At 44.1% G+C, this 22,362-nt stretch overlaps 1 protein-coding gene across 1 annotated transcript in view; it reads left to right on the forward strand.

Moving 5' to 3' along the window:
• Positions 1–1,401: 1,401 nt before the first annotated feature.
• Positions 1,402–22,362, forward strand: part of LOC143981967 (LHFPL tetraspan subfamily member 7 protein-like) — a 303,981-nt gene continuing 283,020 nt past the window's right edge. The window contains exon 1 of the mRNA XM_077480256.1: positions 1,402–1,952. Coding sequence (XP_077336382.1) covers positions 1,629–1,952 — 324 coding nt within the window. The 5' untranslated portion in view covers positions 1,402–1,628. The remainder of the gene's footprint in view (positions 1,953–22,362) is intronic.

A 22,362-nucleotide genomic window follows, 5' to 3' on the forward strand; every position in this document is an offset into this window, starting at 1 on the left:
TTGATGGATGCTGGTGAGGCTGCATTTGATGGGTGCTGGTGAAGCTGCATTTGATGGGTGCTGGTGAAGCTGCATTGATGGGTGCTGGTGAAGCTGAATTTATGGGAGCTTGTAGGCTGCACTGATGGGTGCTGGTAGGCTGCACTGATGGGTGCTGGTAGGCTGCATTGATGGGTGCTGGTGAAGCTGCCTTGATGGGTGCTGGTAGGCTGCATTGATGGGTGCTGGTGAAGCTGCATTTATGGACACTGGTAGGCTGCATTGATGGGTGCTGGTGAGGCTGAATTTGATGGGTGCTGGTGAAGCTGCATTGATGGGGCTGGTAGGTTGCATTTATGGGTGCTGGTAGGCTGCATTGATGGGTGCTAGTGAGGCTGCATTTGATGGGTGCTGGTGAAGCTGCATTGATGGTCACTGGTAGGCTGCATTTTTGTGCGCTGGTAGGCTACATTGATGGGTGCTGGTGAAGCTGCATTGATGAGCGCTTGTAAGCTGCATTGATGGGTGCTGGTGAAGCTACATTTATGGGAGCTGGTAGGCTGCACTGATGGGTGCTGGTAGGCTGCATTGATGGGCGCTGGTGAAGCTGCATTTATGGGAGCTGGTAGGCTGCATTGATGGGTGCTGGTGAAGCTGCATTGATGGTTGCTTGTGAAGCTGCATTTATGGGCGCTAGTAGGCTGCATTGATGGGCGCTGGTAGGCTGCTTTGATGGGTGCTGGTGAAGCTGCATTTGATGGGTGCTGGTGAAGCTGCATTGATGGGCAGTGGTAGGCTGCATTGATGGGTGCAGGTGGGCTGAATTTGATGGACACTTCATTAAAAAGGTAGGGTGTACATGGGCAGGGCAAAAGGGGTGAAGTCAGGGGTGGAGCCAGGGGGGTGGCACAATGAGGTTTCGCCTAGGGTGTCAAAGATCCTTGCACCAGCCCTGCCACCAAAATAAACCTCTATTTGTGGGAGAAAAAGGACATCAATTGTATTTGGGTACAGCGTCACACGACTGCGTAACTATCAGTTTAAAGCGACTCTGTGTCGAATCCCAAAAAAAGGCCTGGTCAGAAAATGGGTAAAACCTTCTGGAGGTGAAGTGGTTAAAGAGTAAAGATCACCTTGTACATTGCTCAGTCTCATCCTCTACAATGATCTTCAATACATGTGATTGCAATGCTCAGGAATCCTCGCATTCTTTTGCCGATACAAATGTATATCCAATGGCAATGAATACAAATATATGTAATGTGTTGCTGATGTAAAGTTATTTCTGGATTGAGCAGAGGAAGTCCAGCCTGAAATCTGATGACAGGTGACAGGTGTCAGATGAAATGAGAGCGGGCCCCGCCCTCGTGTCAGAGTGACGCCCCCCAGGGGACACCTGTGCGCTCTAGCTCCTCCCCCTCGTCCATACACAGAGGAGTGAGGCCATCCTCCGCTGTCATGCTCAGCCCGCAGCCTCGTTCAGCCTCCAGCCTGTGAGTTCCCGCAGACAAGTGTGCGCTGTGTTCGCTCCTCGTACCTGTCCTAGCGGGGCCTCTCCCTCCCTGTGCCCCGGGCCATGTAGAGGAGGGACGGACTGACGGACGGACGGAGGAGGGAGTCTCCCATTTCTTCTCTCCTCTGCCACCCAGATGCGTTCCTTGCTGGACCGTGACAAGAAGAAGAAGAAGAGCTCAGGGCTGGATGTTGCTTTGGGGCTGGTCCCCCAGCGGCAGCCCAGGATGTTCAGCTGTGTGTCCGGCTTCTGGGTGCTGCTCTCCGCCTGCCTGGTGGCTGTGTGCAGCTTCAGCTTCCTCTCCCCGGCATGGATAGTCAGATCGGCCGATCAGGACAGGCTGGAGCCCATCAGCTTTGGGCTGCTGTGGCATTGCTCGGAGGGCATGGAGCGAATCCCGAGCTGCTACACCTTCGGGGGACTGGGCAGGTTCAATGATATTCCTTCCAGCTCCTGGCAGGTCAGTAACTTCTCTACTACTATGTAAGAGGGCACTACTACCCACCCTGGGACTGCAGGGGGGTACTCCTAATATTCATTGGATTATTATTATTATTACATGTCTTTTTTTATATACTGCTTCGGTAATATATTGCTGGGCTGATGAACCTGGAATAGTGCTGGGGGGGGGGGGGGGGGGCATTATTATTATTACTACCTTTTTAATGTGTATATATATATATATATATATATGTGTATATATATATATATATATATATATGTATATATATATATATATATATATATATATATATATATATATAAAATATATATATGTATACACACATTCAAAAAGTAGAAAAGTAGTAATAATAATAATGCCTCCCAGCACTATTCTAGGTTCATTAGCCCAGCAGTATATTACCATAATAATAATATCATAATAATAATAGAAAATAATATATATATATATTATTTTCTATTATTATTATTATGGTAATATACTGCTGGGCTAATGAACCTAGAATAGTGCTGGGGAGGCATTATTATTATTACTACTTTTTAAATGTATGTATATATATATATATATATATATATATATATATATATATATATATATATATATATATATATATATATATATATATATATATATATATATATATATATACTACTTCCTATTATTATTATTATTATTATTATGATATTATTATGGTAATATACTGATGAGATGATAAACCTGGAATAGCACTGGGGCGGTGGGGGGGGGGGGTATTATTATTATTACTACTTTTTTATATTAAGTATATTAAAAATATATATATATATATTACTTTTTCCTATTATTATTATTATTATGATATTATGATGGTAATATACTGCTGGGATGATGAACCTGGAAGATTGCTGGGGGCATTATTAGTATTTTAATAATATTATTATTATTTTGTTTTCATATACTACTTCTTCCTCTTATTGTGGTGGTACTATACTACTGGGAGGATGAACCTGGAATCTTGCTGTAGCCTATAGGGCCTGATTAGATATTTATTTATTTTTGAATTATTATTATTATTGCATATGTTGTTTTTATATTACTTCGTCCTATTTTTATGGTAATATGGCTGGGCTGATGAACCTGGAATAAAGCTGGGGGGGGATCATTAATATTACTTTAATATTATTATTTTCATTATTAGATTTTTTTTTATATTACTTTTTTACTCTTCTTCTTATTATTGTCAGTACATTGGTGGGCTGGTGAATACTGTTATGCCGCGTACACACAATTGGAATTTCGGCCAGCAAAAGACCAATGAGAGCTTTTCATCGCTTGTATGCTCCATTGGAATTTAGCTGGCCGAATTCCCACCAGCAAAAATTTGAGAGCATGTTCTCAATTTTCCAGATGGAAAAACTTTCTAGCGGAAATTCTGATTGTGTGTATGCAATTCCGACATGCAAAAACTCACGTATGCTTAGATTCAACTATGAGATGGAAGCTATTCGCTACTAGGTATTGAACTTCCCTTTTCTAGTCCCATCGTACGTGTTGTACACCACTGCGTTCTTGGCGGTTGGAATTTGGTGTGACCGTGTGTATGCAAGACAGCTTGAGCAGAATTCCGTTGGGAAAACCATCAGACCTTTTTCCGACCATAATTCTGATCGTGTGTACATGGCATTAGAGGGAATCATTATTATTATTAGAATTTTACTATTATTTATGTATTGTTATCATTAGTGCTGTTTTTATACTAAATATTATCTGTGTTGTTGTTGTTTTTCAACTACTTTTTTGTTCTTCTTATATTATTTTAGTTTCTTCTTGTTTTTATTATTATTATTCATCACAGCTTAGTTTTCTTGTTAGCCCAGGGAAATGGCCTAGTGGGTCTTTAGTGGCTCCTCGGACCCTAAATATTTCAGCAGGTCCTCGTTGTCTAAGTAGGGCCTCAGTATCTCAATGTCTTCTGTTCTCAAAGTCTCAATGAGTCCCCAATACCTAAAGCTGGATACACACTATACAATTTTCTATAGATTTTTTCCTTTAGATTTACCAAAACCATATGATATGAGGTCAAACCCTTATGACCCGTACATACGATCAGAAATTCCACCAGCAAAAGTCCAATGCAAGCTTTTGGTTGGAAATTAGACTGTGTGTATGCTTCATCGGACTTTTGCTGCTGGAATTTCTGCCAGCAAAAGATTGAGAGCAGGTTCTCTATTTTTCCGATGGAAAAAGTTCAGATCGGAAATTCCGATCGTCTGTATCAATGCCGACACGCAAAATTCCTATGCATGCTCGGAAACAATTTGACGCATGCTCGGAAGCATTGAACTTCATTTTCTCGGCCCCTCGTAGTGTTGTACGCCACACTGTTCTTGACAGTCGAAAGTTCAGAGAACTTTTGTGTGACCGTGTGTATGCAAGCCAAGCTTTAGCAGAATTCCGTCGGAAAAACCATCCAAGATTTTTCCAACGGAAATTCCGCTCGTGTGTACGGGGCATAGGAGTTTCAATTTGTATACAGTCAGGCAGGCCCTTGCACTACATGGTTTTGGTAAATCTAAAGGAAATCAGACAACAAAATTTGTATAGTGTGTATGTAGTTTTCCCTGAGTAAGCAGGTTCTCATATTCTTAGAGGTTCCTCAGTCTCTATGCAGCTCCTCAAAGTGCCAGCGGGTCCTCCAAGGTTCCTAAAATCGCAACAGGTCCTCAATATATCAGCAGTTTCTTATTGTTTAAGCAAGTCCTCAATATTTCAGAGGGTCTCAAGTGTCTCAATGAGTCCTCATTACCTCTGTAGGTCCTCACTGTCCCAGCAAATCCTCAGTCTTTCACTAGGTCCTAAGTGTCCCAGTGGGTCCTCAATTTCTCAGTGAATCCTCAATAGCTCATCAAGTCCTCATCGTTTAAGCAGGTCCTCAATGTCTTAGAGGCTCCTCAGGCTTTTACTAGGTCCTCAACATCCCAGTGGGTTCTTATTTAGTCCTCTATGTCTCAGAAGGCCCTCAAAGTCTTAGCAGGTCCTCAGTCTGTTAATTTTTGTATATGCCAGCAGAAGTGTCCCAGTGGGTCTTCAGTGTCTCAGCAGGTTCCCACACCCTCCAGGACCCATTGCAAGTCAATGTTTTGACACTGTAGGCATGTAGCAATGAGTGCGCATGTCTCTCCAGGACCACTATTGCAAAATATTGTATGTGGTTAGTATTTGTTTTAATATATTCACTATAGTTCACTACATTTATATTTCATCTAGTATTCTCCCCCACATTCCTGTGCAGACTAACCATTGTGTATAAACAATAGTAACAAGGGTTGGGACAAACTACAACAGTGTCAGGGTTGCTTAAGCAGTTGTAGCAACAGTTTTTTTTATTTGGAAACAATTTATTGTATTTAATTTAAAATGTAACAAACTGTTGATGAAGCTTGCTTAAGCATCCCTGGGATTGTGCTAGTTTGTTTGAGCCCATTGCAGGGTCAGTTTTGCTGGCTTAACGGCTTGGCTGGTGTATATATGTGCAGGAAAATATAAAGACATGAAATAATAAAGGAATTCATATACCGAATAGTATAGTTACAAGTTTTCACTGCATATTGTTATCAGAATAAAATATTATCCATGATAATATTCCCTTTAATTGTTCCTTTCCTCAGTGTGATAAGGAAGGATTGTCATCCATCAATTGTCCAATTATCGGTATGAATGCTAAAATCAGTCACCCTGATGGTAAAAGTAATCTGCGCATGGGCTGATTAAACGGCGCTACATAGATAAATGGATAGATAGATAGGTTGTAAGGCTGGCCGCAGGCCAGCCTGTATTTGTAGGAGGAGCCTGAGAGGGCTATTTAAGCCTCCTCCTCTGTCAGGGCCAGTGTCGTTAGGGTTTCTGAGTGGGCGGCAGCAGAAGAAGACTCCCCCCCCCCCCCTGAGCTCCACGTGGTGGGCCTCCTGAGCTCCACGCGTTGGGTGTCTCCCCCCCCCCCCCGAGCTCCACGTGGTGGGCCTCCTGAGCTCCACGCGTTGGGTGTCTCCCCCCCCCCCCCCCCCTGAGCTCCACGTGGTGGGCCTCCTGAGCTCCACGCGTTGGGTGTCTCCCCCCCCCCCGAGCTCCACGTGGTGGGCCTCCTGAGCTCCACGCGTTGGGTGTCTCCCCCCCCCCCCGAGCTCCACGTGGTGGGCCTCCTGAGCTCCACGCGTTGGGTGTCTCCCCCCCCCCCCCCGAGCTCCACGTGGTGGGCCTCCTGAGCTCCACGCGTTGGGTGTCTCCCCCCCCCCCCCGAGCTCCACGTGGTGGGCCTCCTGAGCTCCACGCGTTGGGTGTCTCCCCCCCCCCCCGAGCTCCACGTGGTGGGCCTCCTGAGCTCCACGCGTTGGGTGTCTCCCCCCCCCCCCTGAGCTCCACGTGGTGGGCCTCCTGAGCTCCACGCGTTGGGTATCTCCCCCCCCCCTGAGCTCCACGTGGTGGGCCTCCTGAGCTCCACGCGTTGGGCCCCCCCCCCCCGAGCTCCACGTGGTGGGCCTCCTGAGCTCCACGTGTTGGGTCCCCCCCTCTGAGCTCCACGTGGTGGGTTTCCTCCTCCCCCCCCTCCTGAGCTCCACGTGGTTGATCCCCCCCCCTCCTGAGCTCCACCTGGTGGGCCTCCTGAGCTCCACGTGGTGGGCACCCCCCCCCTATGCTCCATGTGGTGGGTTTCCTCTCCCCACCCGCCTGAGCTCCACGTGGCGGGTCTCCCCACCCGCCTGAGCTCCACGTGGCGGGTCTCCCCACCCGCCTGAGCTCCACGTGACGGGTCTCCCCACCCGCCTGAGCTCCACGTGGCGGGTCCCCCCCCCCACCTGAGCTCCACGTGACATTTCTGTCACAGCGCTCAGTCTAGCATTTCTGTCTCGGCGTTTCTGTCCAGCATTTTTGTCGCAGCGTTCTGTCTCAGCATTTCTTTCTCAAGCGTTTCTGTGCGGTTTTCCGTCACAGCGTTCTGTGCGGCTTTTCCGTCACAGCGTTCTGTGCGGCTTTTCCGTCACAGCGTTCTGTGCGGCATTTCCGGCACTACGTTCTGTGCTGCATTTCCCTCACGGCGTGCGGTGCAGCATTATTGTCACGGCGTGCTGTGCAGCATTACTGTCATAGCGTTTCTGTCCAGCATGTCTGGCATAGCGTTTCTGCCCCTGGATGCCTGTCGTAGCGTTCTGCCCCGGCATGTCTGTCATAGCGTTCTGCCCCTGGACTGCTGTTGTAGTATTCTGACCCCTGACTGCTGTGAACCAGGATTTCTGTCATGGCGTTCTAAACCAGGATTTCGGTCATGGCGTTCTAAACCAGGATTTCCGTCATGGCGTTCTAAACCAGGATTTCCGTCATGGCGTTCTGAACCAGGATGTCCGTCATGGCGTTCTGAACCAGGATTTCTGTCTGTGCATTCAGTCTCAGCGTGTTTTTCGGGCTTTGCATTTCTGGCCAGGATTCTGCTGTTGCGTCACTGTCGCAGTTTTTCTGTTATAGCATTTCTGGCCCAGGATTTCTGGAATTTCATTTTATGCCTCAGCGTTTCAGTTTTGGTTGTTGCTGTCATTGCGTTTTGCCTCTGTTTCTGTCACTTTGTTTCTGCTTCAGCGGTTAGTTTCAGCGTTTTCTGTCATGGTGTTTTTTCATCATGGCATGTTGTGTTTCTGTCTCAGCGTTTTCTGTCTCAGCATTTTCTGTCTCAGCGTTTTCTGTCTCAGCGTTTTCTGTCTCAGCGTTTTCTGTCTCAGCGTTTTCTGTCTCAAGCGTTTTCTGTCTCAAGCGTTTTCTGTCTCAAGCGTTTTCTGTCTCAACGTTTTCTGTCTCAACGTTTTCTGTCTCAACGTTTTCTGTCTCAACGTTTTCTGTCTTTGTGTTGCTGCCAGCATGCCTGTCATGGTATTTCAGACTTGGTATTCAGTCTGAGTGGCATTGTTCACTCATGGCATACTCTGGTAGTCGTTCGTCCTTGTTGATTGTCATGTCCCATCGTGTCGGTGTCATGTTTGTATCTGGGTCAGGTAGCTAGGGCTCACACGTCAGGATCTGTCACGTCTATAGATCCATACGGGCTGAGGTTTTCGTTTATTAATTGATTGTTGTCCTCAATCTTCTCGCCCGTATACCATACGTCATACGTTGCAGGTTCATTCACCACATCTATACGACTACCCACCACGGCCTGTGGGTACACTAGCCCTGAATTTTTCAGGTAATTGCCTGTCTCTGCACTGCAGGTCACTCGGGCTCACTTACCACTTACATGTTGGGTGGGGGGGGGGGGGGGGGTCCATCCGTCAGGTTCTTTTAAGTGCAGTGGTCTTGACTTTTCTGCTCATGTTTCATTTTTAGTTAGGCAGCGGGTATTGTTGTTCTCATGTCTGGTCTGTCATTTCTCTAGTTTGTGTGTCAGGTTGGGGCCGTCTTGGCATCCATACCGATATCATCCATGCTTGCTATCACTTCCTTCAGCCCGGCCGTTGTTAGGGGCTAGTGGATTGGTGCTGATGTCTTTTCACCACTGGGCTCACCCTTGGGTCAGAAGCAGTCAATAATTTTCCTTCAGTTGATGTCCTGTTTTGTTGAGGCCCTGGTTACTGCCCAGGGATGTATAATCTCTCTCAGGGCGTTTGTTAAGCCATGTCCCCGTGGCGGTCCTTGGGGGCTAGGTTGGGCAGATGTCACAATGGTTTGGATGCCACTCTTGGCTCTGATCTTGTTTGACCTTATTGCCTGGAGTTCCATTTAGGGACATCAGTCCAGTCGTCTTTTCCGATCCCCGGCTTGTTCCAAGTAGGGGGGGCTTGGGTATGTCTATTATGCCATGGGGACCATTTCCCCAGGAGGGAGTCTGGCCCTGCTTGGTTTCAGGTTTCTGTCCCAGCTGTTGGGTTCAGGCTGTAGCATGACCCGGTCGTATCCGTTGGGACCTGGGTCCTGCGGCCAGTTTGATTTCCCCAGGTTGACAGTATTATTGCCATGGTGCATGGGCCTTATCCGCATACTCCATCACATCCATCAGGTTTCCAGCTTTTCGCACTCCTGCTAGTGGTCTTTTTGCCACTCACCCTCTTGGGGGATATGTCTCTGGGCATTTCATTGGGGTAGTTCTTCATCTTTTGCAGGGGTTTCCTTGGGCCAGGCCTTGTTTCTTCCCCTCGCGTATCCTCTCATTTCACAAGCAGTTCATTCTCGGGTCTGGGTGTCACGGGCATCCGGCTCAATTCAATCTTTCAGGGGATGTTCAGTTGGGTTTAGGGTAGTGTCACAGGTTCGTTAGGGGGTTCCTTCTCATCGACAAGGCAGGAGACGGTGTGTTCTTTTGCCATTGCGAACCCTTTCCTGTTACTTGCTGGATACGTACTGCTGCCATCCGGGAGCACACCTTTTATCCTTGATGGTTCATTACCTTCCCTTCTTCACCTAAATTTTGTGTCTTTTTGCCCTCTTCTCAGGCATACTGACCAGCTAGGCCAAGGCACACCTCAGGCCTTGGTTCTTAGGAGTATCGCTTTTCCCGCTTGAAGACTCTGACTACAAGTTGTAAGGCTGGCCGCAGGCCAGCCTGTATTTGTAGGAGGAGCCTGAGAGGGCTATTTAAGCCTCCTCCTCTGTCAGGGCCAGTGTCGTTAGGGTTTCTGAGTTCCCACCCACCCGTTCCCCAGTTTCATACATTCTCATAGTATTTTGTTCTTATTCTTACATTCAGGGTATGCCCTCTTCTCAGGCATACTGACCAGCTAGGCCAAGGCACACCTCAGGCCTTGGTTCTTAGGAGTATCGCTTTTCCCGCTTGAAGACTCTGACTACAAATAATATATAGAAAGGTGGAATGAATGATAGATATAATATAAATATATATATATATATATATATATATATATATATATATATATATATATATATATATATATATATAGAATCACAGTTGTATTGCTCCGCTGTGTGCACATCCCATATACTCCTCACTCATCCAACACTGGGTGCAGGCTTCTAACAGTTGCTAGCAAAGGTTGCCAGTGTTTTTTTTTTTTGAGGAGGCGGCAAACAACCACCAACACCACCCCCCAGCATCCGGAGGTACCTCCCCCTTGCTCGCTGTCTGGCAATCGGTCCGGCATTTACCCCATCTAGGTAGTGGGCAGTGTCTCCTGTGTCCTCTCCTCCATCACGGCGGCTTCCATTGTGCGGCTCCTCCCCTCCTCCTAGGTCTGTTCTTTCAGCCAATCATGTGATGGGTCTCAAGACCCGCCTCCAGATTGGCCAGGAGGAGAATCAGTATTAGAATAGCAAATATTTATTCGCTATTGCAACACACCTGGATGGGCTCGGTTTGCATTCTCTGCGCCCCGAGCCCACCCCATTTTAAAGCCTATTAGAGCCACTGGCTATAATCAGGTGCTTCAAAAAACCACCCCCCCCATTGGAATCCATGCATCCGGCGTCTGGCAAGGGGCCGGACTCATGGATGGGGGGGGGCGCACGTGCACCCTTAATGGATAGGCTGCCCCTGGTCGTTAGAGCTCCCTTTGAGCAAAAAAGGAAGGAAGAAAAGCCGCTCTCGATTTTAAAATGCTTGTATATAAATGTATTGAAGCATCTGATGCATGGACTGTTACACCTGCTTCTGTAGCTGTAACACTTTTCTCTCTAGTTTAAGACCTCTTTCACACTGGGGCATTTTTCATACGCTTCATGTGTTTTTCAGGCGATTTAGCGTTAAAAAAAGTGCCAATAAAGCGCTTGAAAGAAGCCTCATCTGCAATCCCAATGTGAAAGCCCAAGTGCTTTAAGAGCCCTTTCACACTTCCAGCGCCCGAAAAATGCTGGTAACACGCCGCTTAAACTAGCGGCACTTTACCGGTGCTTTTTGAGCACTAGTGGGGCGCTTTTAACCCCCGCTAGTGGTCAAATAAAGGGTTTAAAGCACCGCTGCCAAAAGCGCTTTGCAGGCGTTTTTCAAGTGCTTCCTATTGATTTCACTGGGAAGGGGCACATTAGGACTCCAAAAGCACTGCAAAGAAGCTACTTGCAGGACTTTTTTTGACACCCTGCTAGCGCAGCGCCTCAGTGTGAAAGCACTCAGGCTTTCACATTGGGATTGCAGATGAGGCTTCTTTCAGGTGCTTTACAGGCACTTTTTTTATGCTAAAGCGCCTGAAAAACGCCTGAAAAATGCCCCAGTGTGAAAGGGGTCTAATTCTGGAGTAACAATTGAGTGAAACGTTTTAGGCTACTTTCACACTGAGCCACCCAGCTATTAGCGCTAAAGCAATGCTCGCTTTTACAGGGCTTTATCACTGTTTTAGTGGCACCTTTGTGCCGCTTTTTGCTCCCTAGCAGGGTGGTTTTTACTCAAATTTTGCAGTGCTTTTAAAGCACTTTGCATGTGCTGCCCGTTCATTGCAATGGGCAGGGCATATTTGGAGCGCTAAATACAGCGCTCCCAACCTGCCCAAAGATGCTGCTTGCAGGACTTTTCGTAACATCCTGGAAACGCACTGCTCCAGTGTGAAAAGACACACTGCAATGAATGGGAGGCAGTTTTTATACGCTTAGCAGAGGCGATTTCTAGCACTAAAGTGCCTGAAAACCACCCCAGTGTCAAAGGGGTCTTACATACAAGGCATTTAAAATGAAGAGTGGCTTCTCTTTCTTCTATTTTTGCTGGAAGTAGAATGATTATTGGCTGGATGGATAGAATGATTATTGGCTAGGTAGATAGATAGATAGATAGATAGATAGATAGATAGATAGATAGATAGATAGATAGATAGATAGATAGATAGATTATTGCCTAGATAGATCGATAAATTATTAGATAGATAGATAGATAGATAGATAGATAGATAGATAGATAGATAGATAGATAGATAGATAGATAGATAGATCGATAAATTATTAGATTAGATAGATAGATAGATAGATAGATAGATAGATAGATAGATAGATAGATAGATAGATAGATAGATACATACATAGATTATTGGCTAGATAGATAGATACATTATTAGATTAGATAGATAGATAGATAGATAGATAGATAGATAGATAGATAGATAGATAGATAGATAGAAATGTACAAATCATAACCACACATAAGAACACATGTTTCTTGAGAAGGCACTGTTATGACAATACTAAATAGGTCAGTGTAATGATCAATCATGTCCCCTCCAGCAGTGAAGGAAGAAGCTCTATGTACTCCGCAGACTCCTATCATATCCGTGTAATTAGTAGATGGGTGTGTGTTTGGGGAATTCTGCAAAATGCCGGGGCTGGATTCACAAGTCCTCACTGACCACACTGTGCCAGGATACTCTGAGCTCTACTCATTAACACACTGTATGAAATGGGGAAGAAGAAGTAAGCTGCGGGGAGAGAAGCTCACATCTCCCATTAGTATTATATTCCTGCGTCTGGAAGTATTGGGATAATACTGTGTGCCACTAGCCTGATAGACTTCTGTAGGAGGAGAGACGTCATGTGACAAAATATAAATTGGTGTTTGTCAGGATAGATTTTTGTCTGATTTTATATAGGATATAGAAAGAGCAGGTAAGTATAACATGTTTGTTATTTAATTTTTTTTTTTTTTATAATAACTTCAAGAGTAAATTCCATAACTGCAAACACACACTGAATATGGCACCAGTCAAATACCTGGTACATCACTGGACCTCAAGTGGTTGTACTGGGATGATGCCTTGGCATCATCTTGGTACCGTCTGGTCTGGAAGTGGATAGAGAAATTAAAATGATTTTGTTTTTGATTTACACATAATCTAAGATGATGAACAAGCATATTATAATTGCCCAGATCTACATTTAGAAGGAAGAGTGTGATCTGATGTTGCTCTATGTTAATTGTAAAGCCTATTAGAGGCTTAGTCCACATTTCTGGGCATGTTTCATGTTACACCCGTATTTAGGGTATATGGTCCACAGGTGCACAGTGAAGCCATGCGGTGGACACTTTTGACATTTGTGTGTTCATTGTACAACCCATTCTTACCATTTCTTCTGTGTAGGTACTAAACATCATCAGCATGTCACATTTCTGATTAATAAGATTAGTACAGCAAGCAGAGAGAGAGAAAGAAAATGACACAGCTAAGGAAGCAAACACACCCATCCCACGTATTAGGAGTTCTGTGGAATCTGGCTGCAGTAAAATATAGAGATTGAGTGGATTTACTCTGAATTTCTGACTTGAGCACAGTTGCAGTGTTTGCTTAATGACATAAAGAATTATTTTTAGTTTTGCTTGTTGCTGCTTAAAGTAGGAGCTGGCATGGAAGCTAATGGTTTGGCCTTACCCTACTGTTTATATGAATGGTACTTTAACATACAGACATAGAAGGTACTTTTAGCTGTGGCCTTGAGCCTCTGTCGCTTGTTTGTCACTTATCTTTCCATTGTAAACCATGCCTTATAGAAAGAAGTAATTAGATGATCTGCCTCTCATAAGCATATGTTATGCTACTACCAATTGAACGTATTGGATTGAGTAGATTGTCCATTATAGTTTATGAATCATCATGTGATGAGCTCACCATGAAGTCTGGAGGGTAATATCCATTAATATCCATTTCAACCTGACTAACTATGTAACTAAGTATGTAACTATGTAAGGTCATGCTTTTCAGAGAACCACAGTCTATAAGATTAACTTAATAATTCTTCATAAATGCATTTTACTATAGTATACAGTACATGTCTGGATGTTAATGTCTATTACATTAATTCCTTTCATGGAATTATAGTAAATATTTATGATTGCATACATCTCATATCAGTATGTTGTGCCAGAAGTTAGCGTTTATTATCCAAAAGTCAGGATGAGTGCCATAGGTCTAAGCCAGTTACTGCTGGAGGCTGCCATTGTCTTGAAGTGGTCGTAACCCTACAAATAAAAATGATCCTGTTCCTCTAAAGAAGGATATACAGCACAGTGCTTGTGCACTGTTAGTTATCCCTCTCTTTGCTGTAAAATACCTGCCTGTTCCTATGCCCCCCTTAGTGTGCTGACCACGTTAATCATGGCTGCTGATCCATGATACAGTGGTCAATTTACCCATCATCTTGCAGTCTCTCCCTCTCCCCCTCCTTCCCTGTCTGTCAGCTCGTTAGTCTCTGTTTCAGCCATCTCTTCCCTGCCGCTCCTCTCCCCTCCTCCTGCTATGGCTGTAAAAGCACAATCCCAAATCCTGGAAGCCCCTCTGTTATAGAAATATATGCTGTGTAGTATCTGTGTTTTAAAAATTATGCAGTGAAATTCATTATTTTAGAGCACCACTGTGTGTTCATGCGGCCTCCCGGCGCTCTTCTGATCTCCCAGCTGACGTAAATGGGGAATCTCAGCTCCTCCTTCTGTAGTCTTTAGATTGGGGAAGCTGAGCACCGGGAGGTCACGTGAACACACAAGAGACCTATGAAATTAGGTATTTCACATAATTTAAAAATAAATCACAGATACTGTACATCTTTCTGTAGCAGAGGGGTTTCCAGGATTTGGGATTTGTGACTTTACAACCACTTTAACTACAAATGACTGCAGGAGGGATCCCTTTTCATTCTGGGCTGATGTCCTATGATGTCACACCCAGCGATCCTAAGCGTGCTGTGTCCCTGGGACGTGGTGCGACCCCGATCTTGGTAAAGAGCCGATGACATGACTCTTTACCCATGTAATTAGCTGTGTCCAATCACAGGTGATCACATGTAAAACAGAATGTGAGGAGAAGAGAGACAATCAGCGGCATCTCCTCACAGAGGAGTCAGTGCCCTGATTATCAGTGCAGCCCCAACAGTGCCCAGCAGTGATGCTATTAAGTGTCCAGAAGTGATGCCAATCTGTGCACATTAGTGATGCAAGTCAGTGCTGCCTTTCAGTGCCCCATCAGTGCCTGCTCATCAGTGCCCATCAGTGGCACCTATCAGTGTTCATCAGTGCTGCATATCAGTGCCACCTATTAGTGCCCATCAGTGCAGCATATTAGTGCTTCATCAGTGCCACGTCATCAGTGCCCTTCATTGCCATCTTATCAGTGCTGCCTCATCAGTGCCCATCAGTGCTGCCTCATCAGTGCCCATCAGTGCAGCCTATCAGTGCCCATTAGTGCAGCCTCGTCAGCGCACATCAGTGAAGGAGAAAAATTACTAATTTACAACATTTTCTACAGAAACAAAGAAAAACTTTTTTTCTTTTAACATTTTCTTTCTTTTTTCAGTTTTTTTTTTTTTTTTTTTTTTAGCAAAAAATTAAAAACCCAGTTGTGATTAAATACCACCAAAGGAAAGCTCTATTTGTGTGATTTACAAAAATACAGCAAGAGAAAGTTTGGGACTTTACATGTACCTCCCTGGGTCGAATCATCACTTGACAAAAAAAGTTTAGCAAAGAATTTTTCCCATATCTTTATTTAAGGTATTATACACTTGTAAACTCTTAAAAAAAGACTTAAAAGAGTGGGTTCATTCTTTTAAAAACAATATAAAATGTTTTTTCCAGATTGTTGCTCTCCTGAGCTTGAGAGCTGCTTTTTTGCCAACACGTTTTTTACATTGTAACATTGTAAAGATGAGTATCCTGCCCAAGTTTCTGTACCTATTTCAAGTGCTTCCTATCCGTATCCCATCAGCCTATTTCAGACAGGTAAGCACCATTTTTACTAAATTCAGCGCCTGTTGACTCAACACAAACTGTATGGAGGCCTTGCGGTCCCGGATATCCAGAAATACTATCCAGCCGCACACTTAATATGGTTGATTCACTGGTGCAGACACAGCGACCATAAGCTATAAGCTATGGACCCAATTAGAACAACAAATTAGCACTACCCCTCCAATTGGAGCTCCCTGGTGCTTCGAGACATTACCCCGTTGCTTAAAACCTTGAATACAAAAACCCATCAATTTCCACCACCAAGTTGCCTTTATATCCTGTCTTGGGCAATCCCAACTTCCCCTCAGGACTTAGTGGAGGCCCATTCCAAAACCTGCTTCATGCAGGTCACTTCTAAGTCTCGCATTTCCTCACATCAGACAGTTGGCCCTCAAACTCGACCCTGACACATCCAGATGGATGATTTGCCTTAGATTTTTGGAAGGTACTTCAACTTCACGACTTTTTTCATTCACTGGGACTCCTGGTAACATACAGCCGCTTGCCAACCTCATTTGAATGTCATTTCATGGACAGTGATGCGCTCCCTTGCACCAGAACATTTAATCCTGATCAAGATAGACAAATCATCCAGATTGCCCTTAAATCTTTTGTGTTTACACACATTCAGGAATGCAACTATAAGTTGCTTACCAGATTTTATCATTCCCTGTCAGTCTTAAATCACCTCTTCACAAAGGCCTTAGACCATTGCTGGAGAATGGGGGACACTCTTACATATATTTTGGTGTGCCCAGGCTTGAAGACTTTCTGGAGGGAAGTACGCAGACTTACGCAACGGTTTATGGACTATCCGGTTCCAGAGGACACTGCCTTCTTTCTGCTTCATTGTTCTGACATTCCTATTACAATGTATAGAAAGTCTGTGCTCCCCCTGTCCTTCTTTCCTCCTTCCCTCTGATATGACAAAACCCGGGTATCCAACCTTGTCTCCATTTAGTAGTCTTACATTATCTAATAAAGCAGTACTATTCATTGTTGTACACTATGTGATCTGAGGTATTATGTTAATCAGGCACTTATTCTGTTGGACTACATTTTCACTGTTTAGATTTTAATGCAATCTGTTGGTTGCCTTTGTATTCTAAATAAACTATTTGAAAAAAAAAACCTTCTGGGTGCAGATCCCCCCCCCCCCAGCCCCTTATACCTACCTAAGCCCCATCTTGATCCAGTGATGTGCAAGAGAGCAGCATCTCTCCCGGGTCTCTTTGTCAATCACAGCCAATGAGCCAATGAGGAGCAGGGGGATTGGAATGGATGTCCATTCACAGGAGTGCAGCTTGGGAGTAAGCCTGGTCAAGTGCCCTCATAAAAAATACTTGCTATATTGGGGGCACTCGACAGGGGGCAGGAGCCAGGACCATGGACAGGGCACTCAAAAAGAAGAGGATCTGGGCAGCTCTGTGCAAACCATTGCACAGAGCAGGTAAATATAACATCTTCATTTTTAAAAATAACCTGCAGAATCACTTTAATCTGGCCATACACTAGTAGAATTTCGTTAGAAATTCTAATTTAAGAAAACTGAAGTACTTTTAAATTACATTCTTCAAGTCATTGATTATACTGGTGAGAATATTAGTATGAATGTTTGTTCAAAGGTCTACTAGTGTATGGCCAGCTTTAGCACAAAGAACACACAGCTAGTCACAGAAGTCATGAAGAATTCATATGCAAGGTGGTTCAGCTAAACCAAATGGTTCTTTCTTAGCATTTGAAAATATTCAAGCAGTCTTTTTTAGGCTGAATGAAGAATTATACAGAATATAAGTACTTCTAGTAGTTAAAGTGTATCTAAAGCCAAACATTATTTCATGTTAGATAGAGGGGATGGTTAACACGTTATCACCTGAACCAGTAGAACATCAGAAGATTTCCCCTCTATGCCCGTTCTAGGGGCAACTCAAAATTTCTCTCACTTTTAATCCCAATGACGATGGTCACAAGAGAATGTCCCATTGATAAGACAAGCAGAAGTTCTAATCTTTCCCAAACCCAGTCCAAAATTTAAACAAAAACCCTTTGGCTTCATATAAACTTTAAATAGTGTTCTTATTTATATGGGTCTGTAGATCAGATCTAAGAGGAGGACAATGGAGGAGAAAGGGGGGCAGGGGAATGTGGTCCAAAAAGGAACAATCCATCCGAAGAAGGGACATTTGGGTGCTTTGAATTGCAAAGAATTATAGTTGCAAAGTTAACATAAGTTAACATAACCATATGCACCATATGTTCTTTAAAGCTATAATTTGCACTATAACACATTGTGGCATTCAGCTGGCTGTTTTCATCACTTTGTTATGTTGGAAATAGGAGGTGTTTGTTTATAGGCATTTAAAGGGAGTTGATTGGCACAACTAATTTTAGTCTGCAGGAAATGGAAGAGAAACAGTCTTGACAGTCTGGTTGTGGGAAAATCTGAGCTTTTTCCTTTTGTCTCCGCTGGTCTAATTCAGCGTGAATTGTGCACAGATCTAAAGGTTTTTTTTTTTTATATATTCCACAAAAAGATGGGCCAGTGCACCTTTTGTGATGCTGATAAGTAGTTTGAAAACAGGAGCATCATTAGGGAGTCAGTGCACGGGCCTTATTACATCATTGTGCACAGGGAACACTGGCCAACCAACTTTATATACAAGCTTTGTCCTCATGGGTTAGCTGTCAGAATAGAATGCCATCCTTTTGCTGATGTTATTGTAGTCTGCCCATTCCCCTCCTGTGTGGATGCTGTGTGAATGGTAGGTGGTCTGCTGTGACCTTTGGATAAGGCAGTGTGGACAAAATGCATGACACCCTCTGCTTTTGCTTTTCAAAATCTAATTATTTGTCTGTATAATTTAAATGAGAGAACTACAACATAGTACAAGATTATATTATACATGTATTTAATAAACATTCACCTGTTTCCAATATTTGTGCTATCTATATGCAATTGTTATGCATAGTGCAGGAAGTAGACCTTGTTGGCGACTCTCTGCTTGTGTGTGCAAACAGCCTCTACACACAATACAGATAACTGAATATAAACCATCAATAGTTAAAAACATAACTTTAGCTGCAGGAAATGGTTTCTAATTTGCAATCTTCAGGTACTGCTATAGATCACAATACAAAATGAACAAGTGTACAGTAACTAATATTGTATTCGATGTTGATCATGTGAAGGCACAGAAGGAATACCGTAAGTAATCTGAAAAGGTATAGATTCACTTAAACATGTTCTTTCTAACAATGCATTATTAATCTAAAACATGTTCTTCCTAACAATGCATTAATACCCTAAGACACTGTTATTATTAAGTGTGTGGTAGAGTATTTGTTGCAGCGCAAGCTTTGTCATGAGTCGCAGAGCTTGGCCTACTGGCAGGAAACATCCTTAGGCATGTTTGTGGTATTGTCTGCATACATGTGTCAGCACAGTCACAGGGTGATGTTCCAGGTCTAGTGTAATGATATAATTCGCCATAACTTGCAGGTGTACATACCAGTTTGTTTGGAAGGTCATGTGAACTCCTGGTCTGTGTTGTCTGGACACAGGTGTGTGTGGGAGGTCATGTGAGCTCCTTGGTCTATGTTATCTGGACACAGGTGTGTGTGGGAGGTCATGTGAGCTCCTTGGTCTATGTTATCTGGACACAGGTGTGTGTGGGAGGTCATGTGAGCTCCTTGGTCTATGTTGTCTGGACAACGGCATGTGTGGGAGGTCATGTGAACTCCTGGTCTATGTTGTTTGGAAGGTCATGTGAACTCCTGGTCTATGTTGTCTGGACACCGGCATGTGTGGGAGGTCATGTAAACTCCTGGTGTATGTTGTCTGGACACCGGCATGTGTTGAAGGTCATGTGAACTCCTGGTCTATGTTGTTTGAAAGGTCATGTGAACGGCAGGTTTATGTTGCTTGGACACCGACGTGTGTGGGAGGTCATGTGAGCTCCTGGTGTATGTTGTCTGGACACTGGCATGTGATGAAGGTCATGTGAACTCCTGGTCTATGTTGTTTGGAAGGTCCTATGAATTCTTGGTCTGTGTTGTCTGGACACCAGCGTGTGTGGGAGGTCATGTGAACTCCCGGTCTTTGTTTGGAAGGTCATGTGAACTTCCGGTCTATGTTGTCTGGACACTGGCCTGTGTGGGAGGTCATGTGAATTTCCGTTTTTTGTTTGGAAGATCAGGTGAACTGCCGGTCTATGTTGTCTGGACACCAGCGTTTGTGGGAGGTCATGTGAGTTCCCGGTCTATGTTGTCTGGACTCCTCCGTGTGTGAGAGGTCATGTGAGCTCCCGGTCTATATTGTCTGGACACTGTCGTGTATAGCAGGTAATGTGAACTCCTGGTCTATGTTGTCTGGACACCGGCGCATGTGGGAGGTCATGTGAACTCCTGGTCTATGTTGTCTGGACACCGGCATGTGTTGGAGGTCATGCAAATTGGTGCAATCTGGACACTGGCAGAGTATCCTAGCTCTGCACTATGCCGTTCTGTGCCCTTGGTCTAGACAATTCTAGGAGTTATTTGTGCCTGATCTAAAGGTGACCCATGAACCAGTTCACTAGGATCTATGGAAAAATCTTTCAGTATGCTAAAGTTGGGCTTTATAGAATAAAGTGGTGTAACCAGCCTTCTGATTTGACAGTTAAGGAGCAGTAAGAGAATGACAAGTCTTGATGTCTGCTCACTCTGTGCATTTCTTCTATCAGCTTGTGCCTTGTCAATACATGTGAATGGGGCAAAGGCTGAATAGCTCCTTCTGTTGCCTGCCACTCATCCTGCCTGACTGCTGGTGTAAAAGGGATAGCAATAAGCTGATTTCAAGATTTAGGTACTTATGTTGGTTTAATGTAAATATTGAAAGTGGTTGTATACCCTTTTTTTTATTTTTACCTACAGGTAAGCCTATAATAAGGCTTACCTGTAGGTAAAATGAATATCTCCTAAACCTGTACGGTTTAGGGGATAGTTGCTTTGCATGAAGCCGCTGATGTCAGCGGCGCATGCGCTGTGAAGATCTGGCTGAAGGTCTGGATCTTGCTGGAAAGAAGTCTCCCACGTGGGAGTGACAACATTGCGGCTTTGGCCACTCACGTCGCTGGAGTCGCAAAACAGGAAAACACGCCAAGGGGAATTGTCTGCTCCCTCTGCATGGACCAAGAGAAAAGAGGTTTCCACCTTCTCAAACAATCAATGTAGTGGCCGCGTCCCTATGATGTATATAACGAAAGAACTGTTGAATGGTACTTTGAAGGCCACAGACATTGATGTGCGTAGAATTTTTTTTTTTATTGTTACATAGAACAAGTAGATCAAACAAATGATCAAACATAAAAAGACGTCTGATAACAAATGTTGTATGATAAAACAAACATAACACAAAATATAATGCAACAGTGCATATAAAATGACACTAGTACTCTTCAGTGGATGGTGATCCCTGGTACCTGATGCGTTTCCAGTTTAATACCTTAGTCAGGGGTAAAGAATAGGAATAAGTACGATCAAAAATAATTGAACTCAATCAGAGTGGCTTCATGTTGCAAGCAAGTGAGGCAACTGTGAGGATGGGGGTGCAGGTTAATGTCAGCTTAAGAATAAAATAGGTACAGAACATTGGATTCCCAAAGCTGTTAAATAAAAGATGAGCAGCAGCAGCTGAATTCCAGCGGTTAGGTGTGGACTGGCATGTTCTCATTTATCCGGTGTGTGCTCTGGCGAACAGCAAGAAAGGAGCTAGCCGAAGCCTTGGAATAATGCTCCCAAATCAGTGGGTAACCAGGTAGTCCCTATCTTCCTGCATACACCAAATATGACAGATAATATTCATCTCAGTGACGTCTCAGTGACGAGATCAGCTGCCGCCGCTTAGTTCTAAGGTAAGTATTTCACAATGAGCTAGTATGCGGTGCATACTAGCTCATTATGCCTTTTGCCTTAAAGGCCTTATGCCTTTAATTAATTTTAATAAGAACATAGCTACACTAAGAGCCAGTTCAAACAGGGATTGTAATTCCCATGTGTTCCCATGTGGTGTGATTTAGCAGCCCATTCATTTGAATGGGCTGCAAATCTCCACGGAATGCAGGAAAAGAAGTACATGCACTACTGTTTAAAAACATGGTGAACAAAATTGCATGTTACTGCAATACCATGCAGTTTGGTGCCTGCAAAAACACTGCGTTTGTGATCTGTGTTTGGGGTGCTGTTTACACTACACTGGCATGAGATTGCCAGGGCAGTGCATTTAAAGAGGGTGTGGGAAAAGCACACGAAACATATCTTTGCTGCACTGCATTCTGGTGTGAACTGGCTCTAAATGTTTTTCTTTTATATCTGCCTGGAATTCAGCTTCAAATACTTATTCTTCTCTAAAGCCTCACCCATAATTTTTGTTTCTTGTTGGGGATTTACCCTAATTACCTGTCTTGTAGGAACCACAGAAAAGGGAAATCTCTCCAAAGTGAGGAAAATCCCCTCTGAGACAGTTGTCACTGAAACAAATGTCTTCATTGGGATATTTCCTCTTTATTCTTGTTCAGCTGACGACTCTAAATTTTGGATTTTCTCTTAAGTCTTCCTGCTGAATTGATAAGAATTTGAGCTGGGGGTAGTCCTGCAAGCACCACCCGGCTCAACAAAAGTCGACTGAACCAGGTGGTAAATTGTTGGTTGAACAATGACTGCGTCCTATCAGAGGCAGTCAGTGTTCATCAGCTCTATCAGCTACGG

This window comes from Lithobates pipiens, unplaced genomic scaffold, assembly GCF_037356315.1.
Source record: "Lithobates pipiens isolate NorthernLeopardFrog02 unplaced genomic scaffold, aLitPip1_a1.2 Scaffold_16, whole genome shotgun sequence".
NCBI classification, from domain to species: domain Eukaryota; kingdom Metazoa; phylum Chordata; class Amphibia; order Anura; family Ranidae; genus Lithobates; species Lithobates pipiens.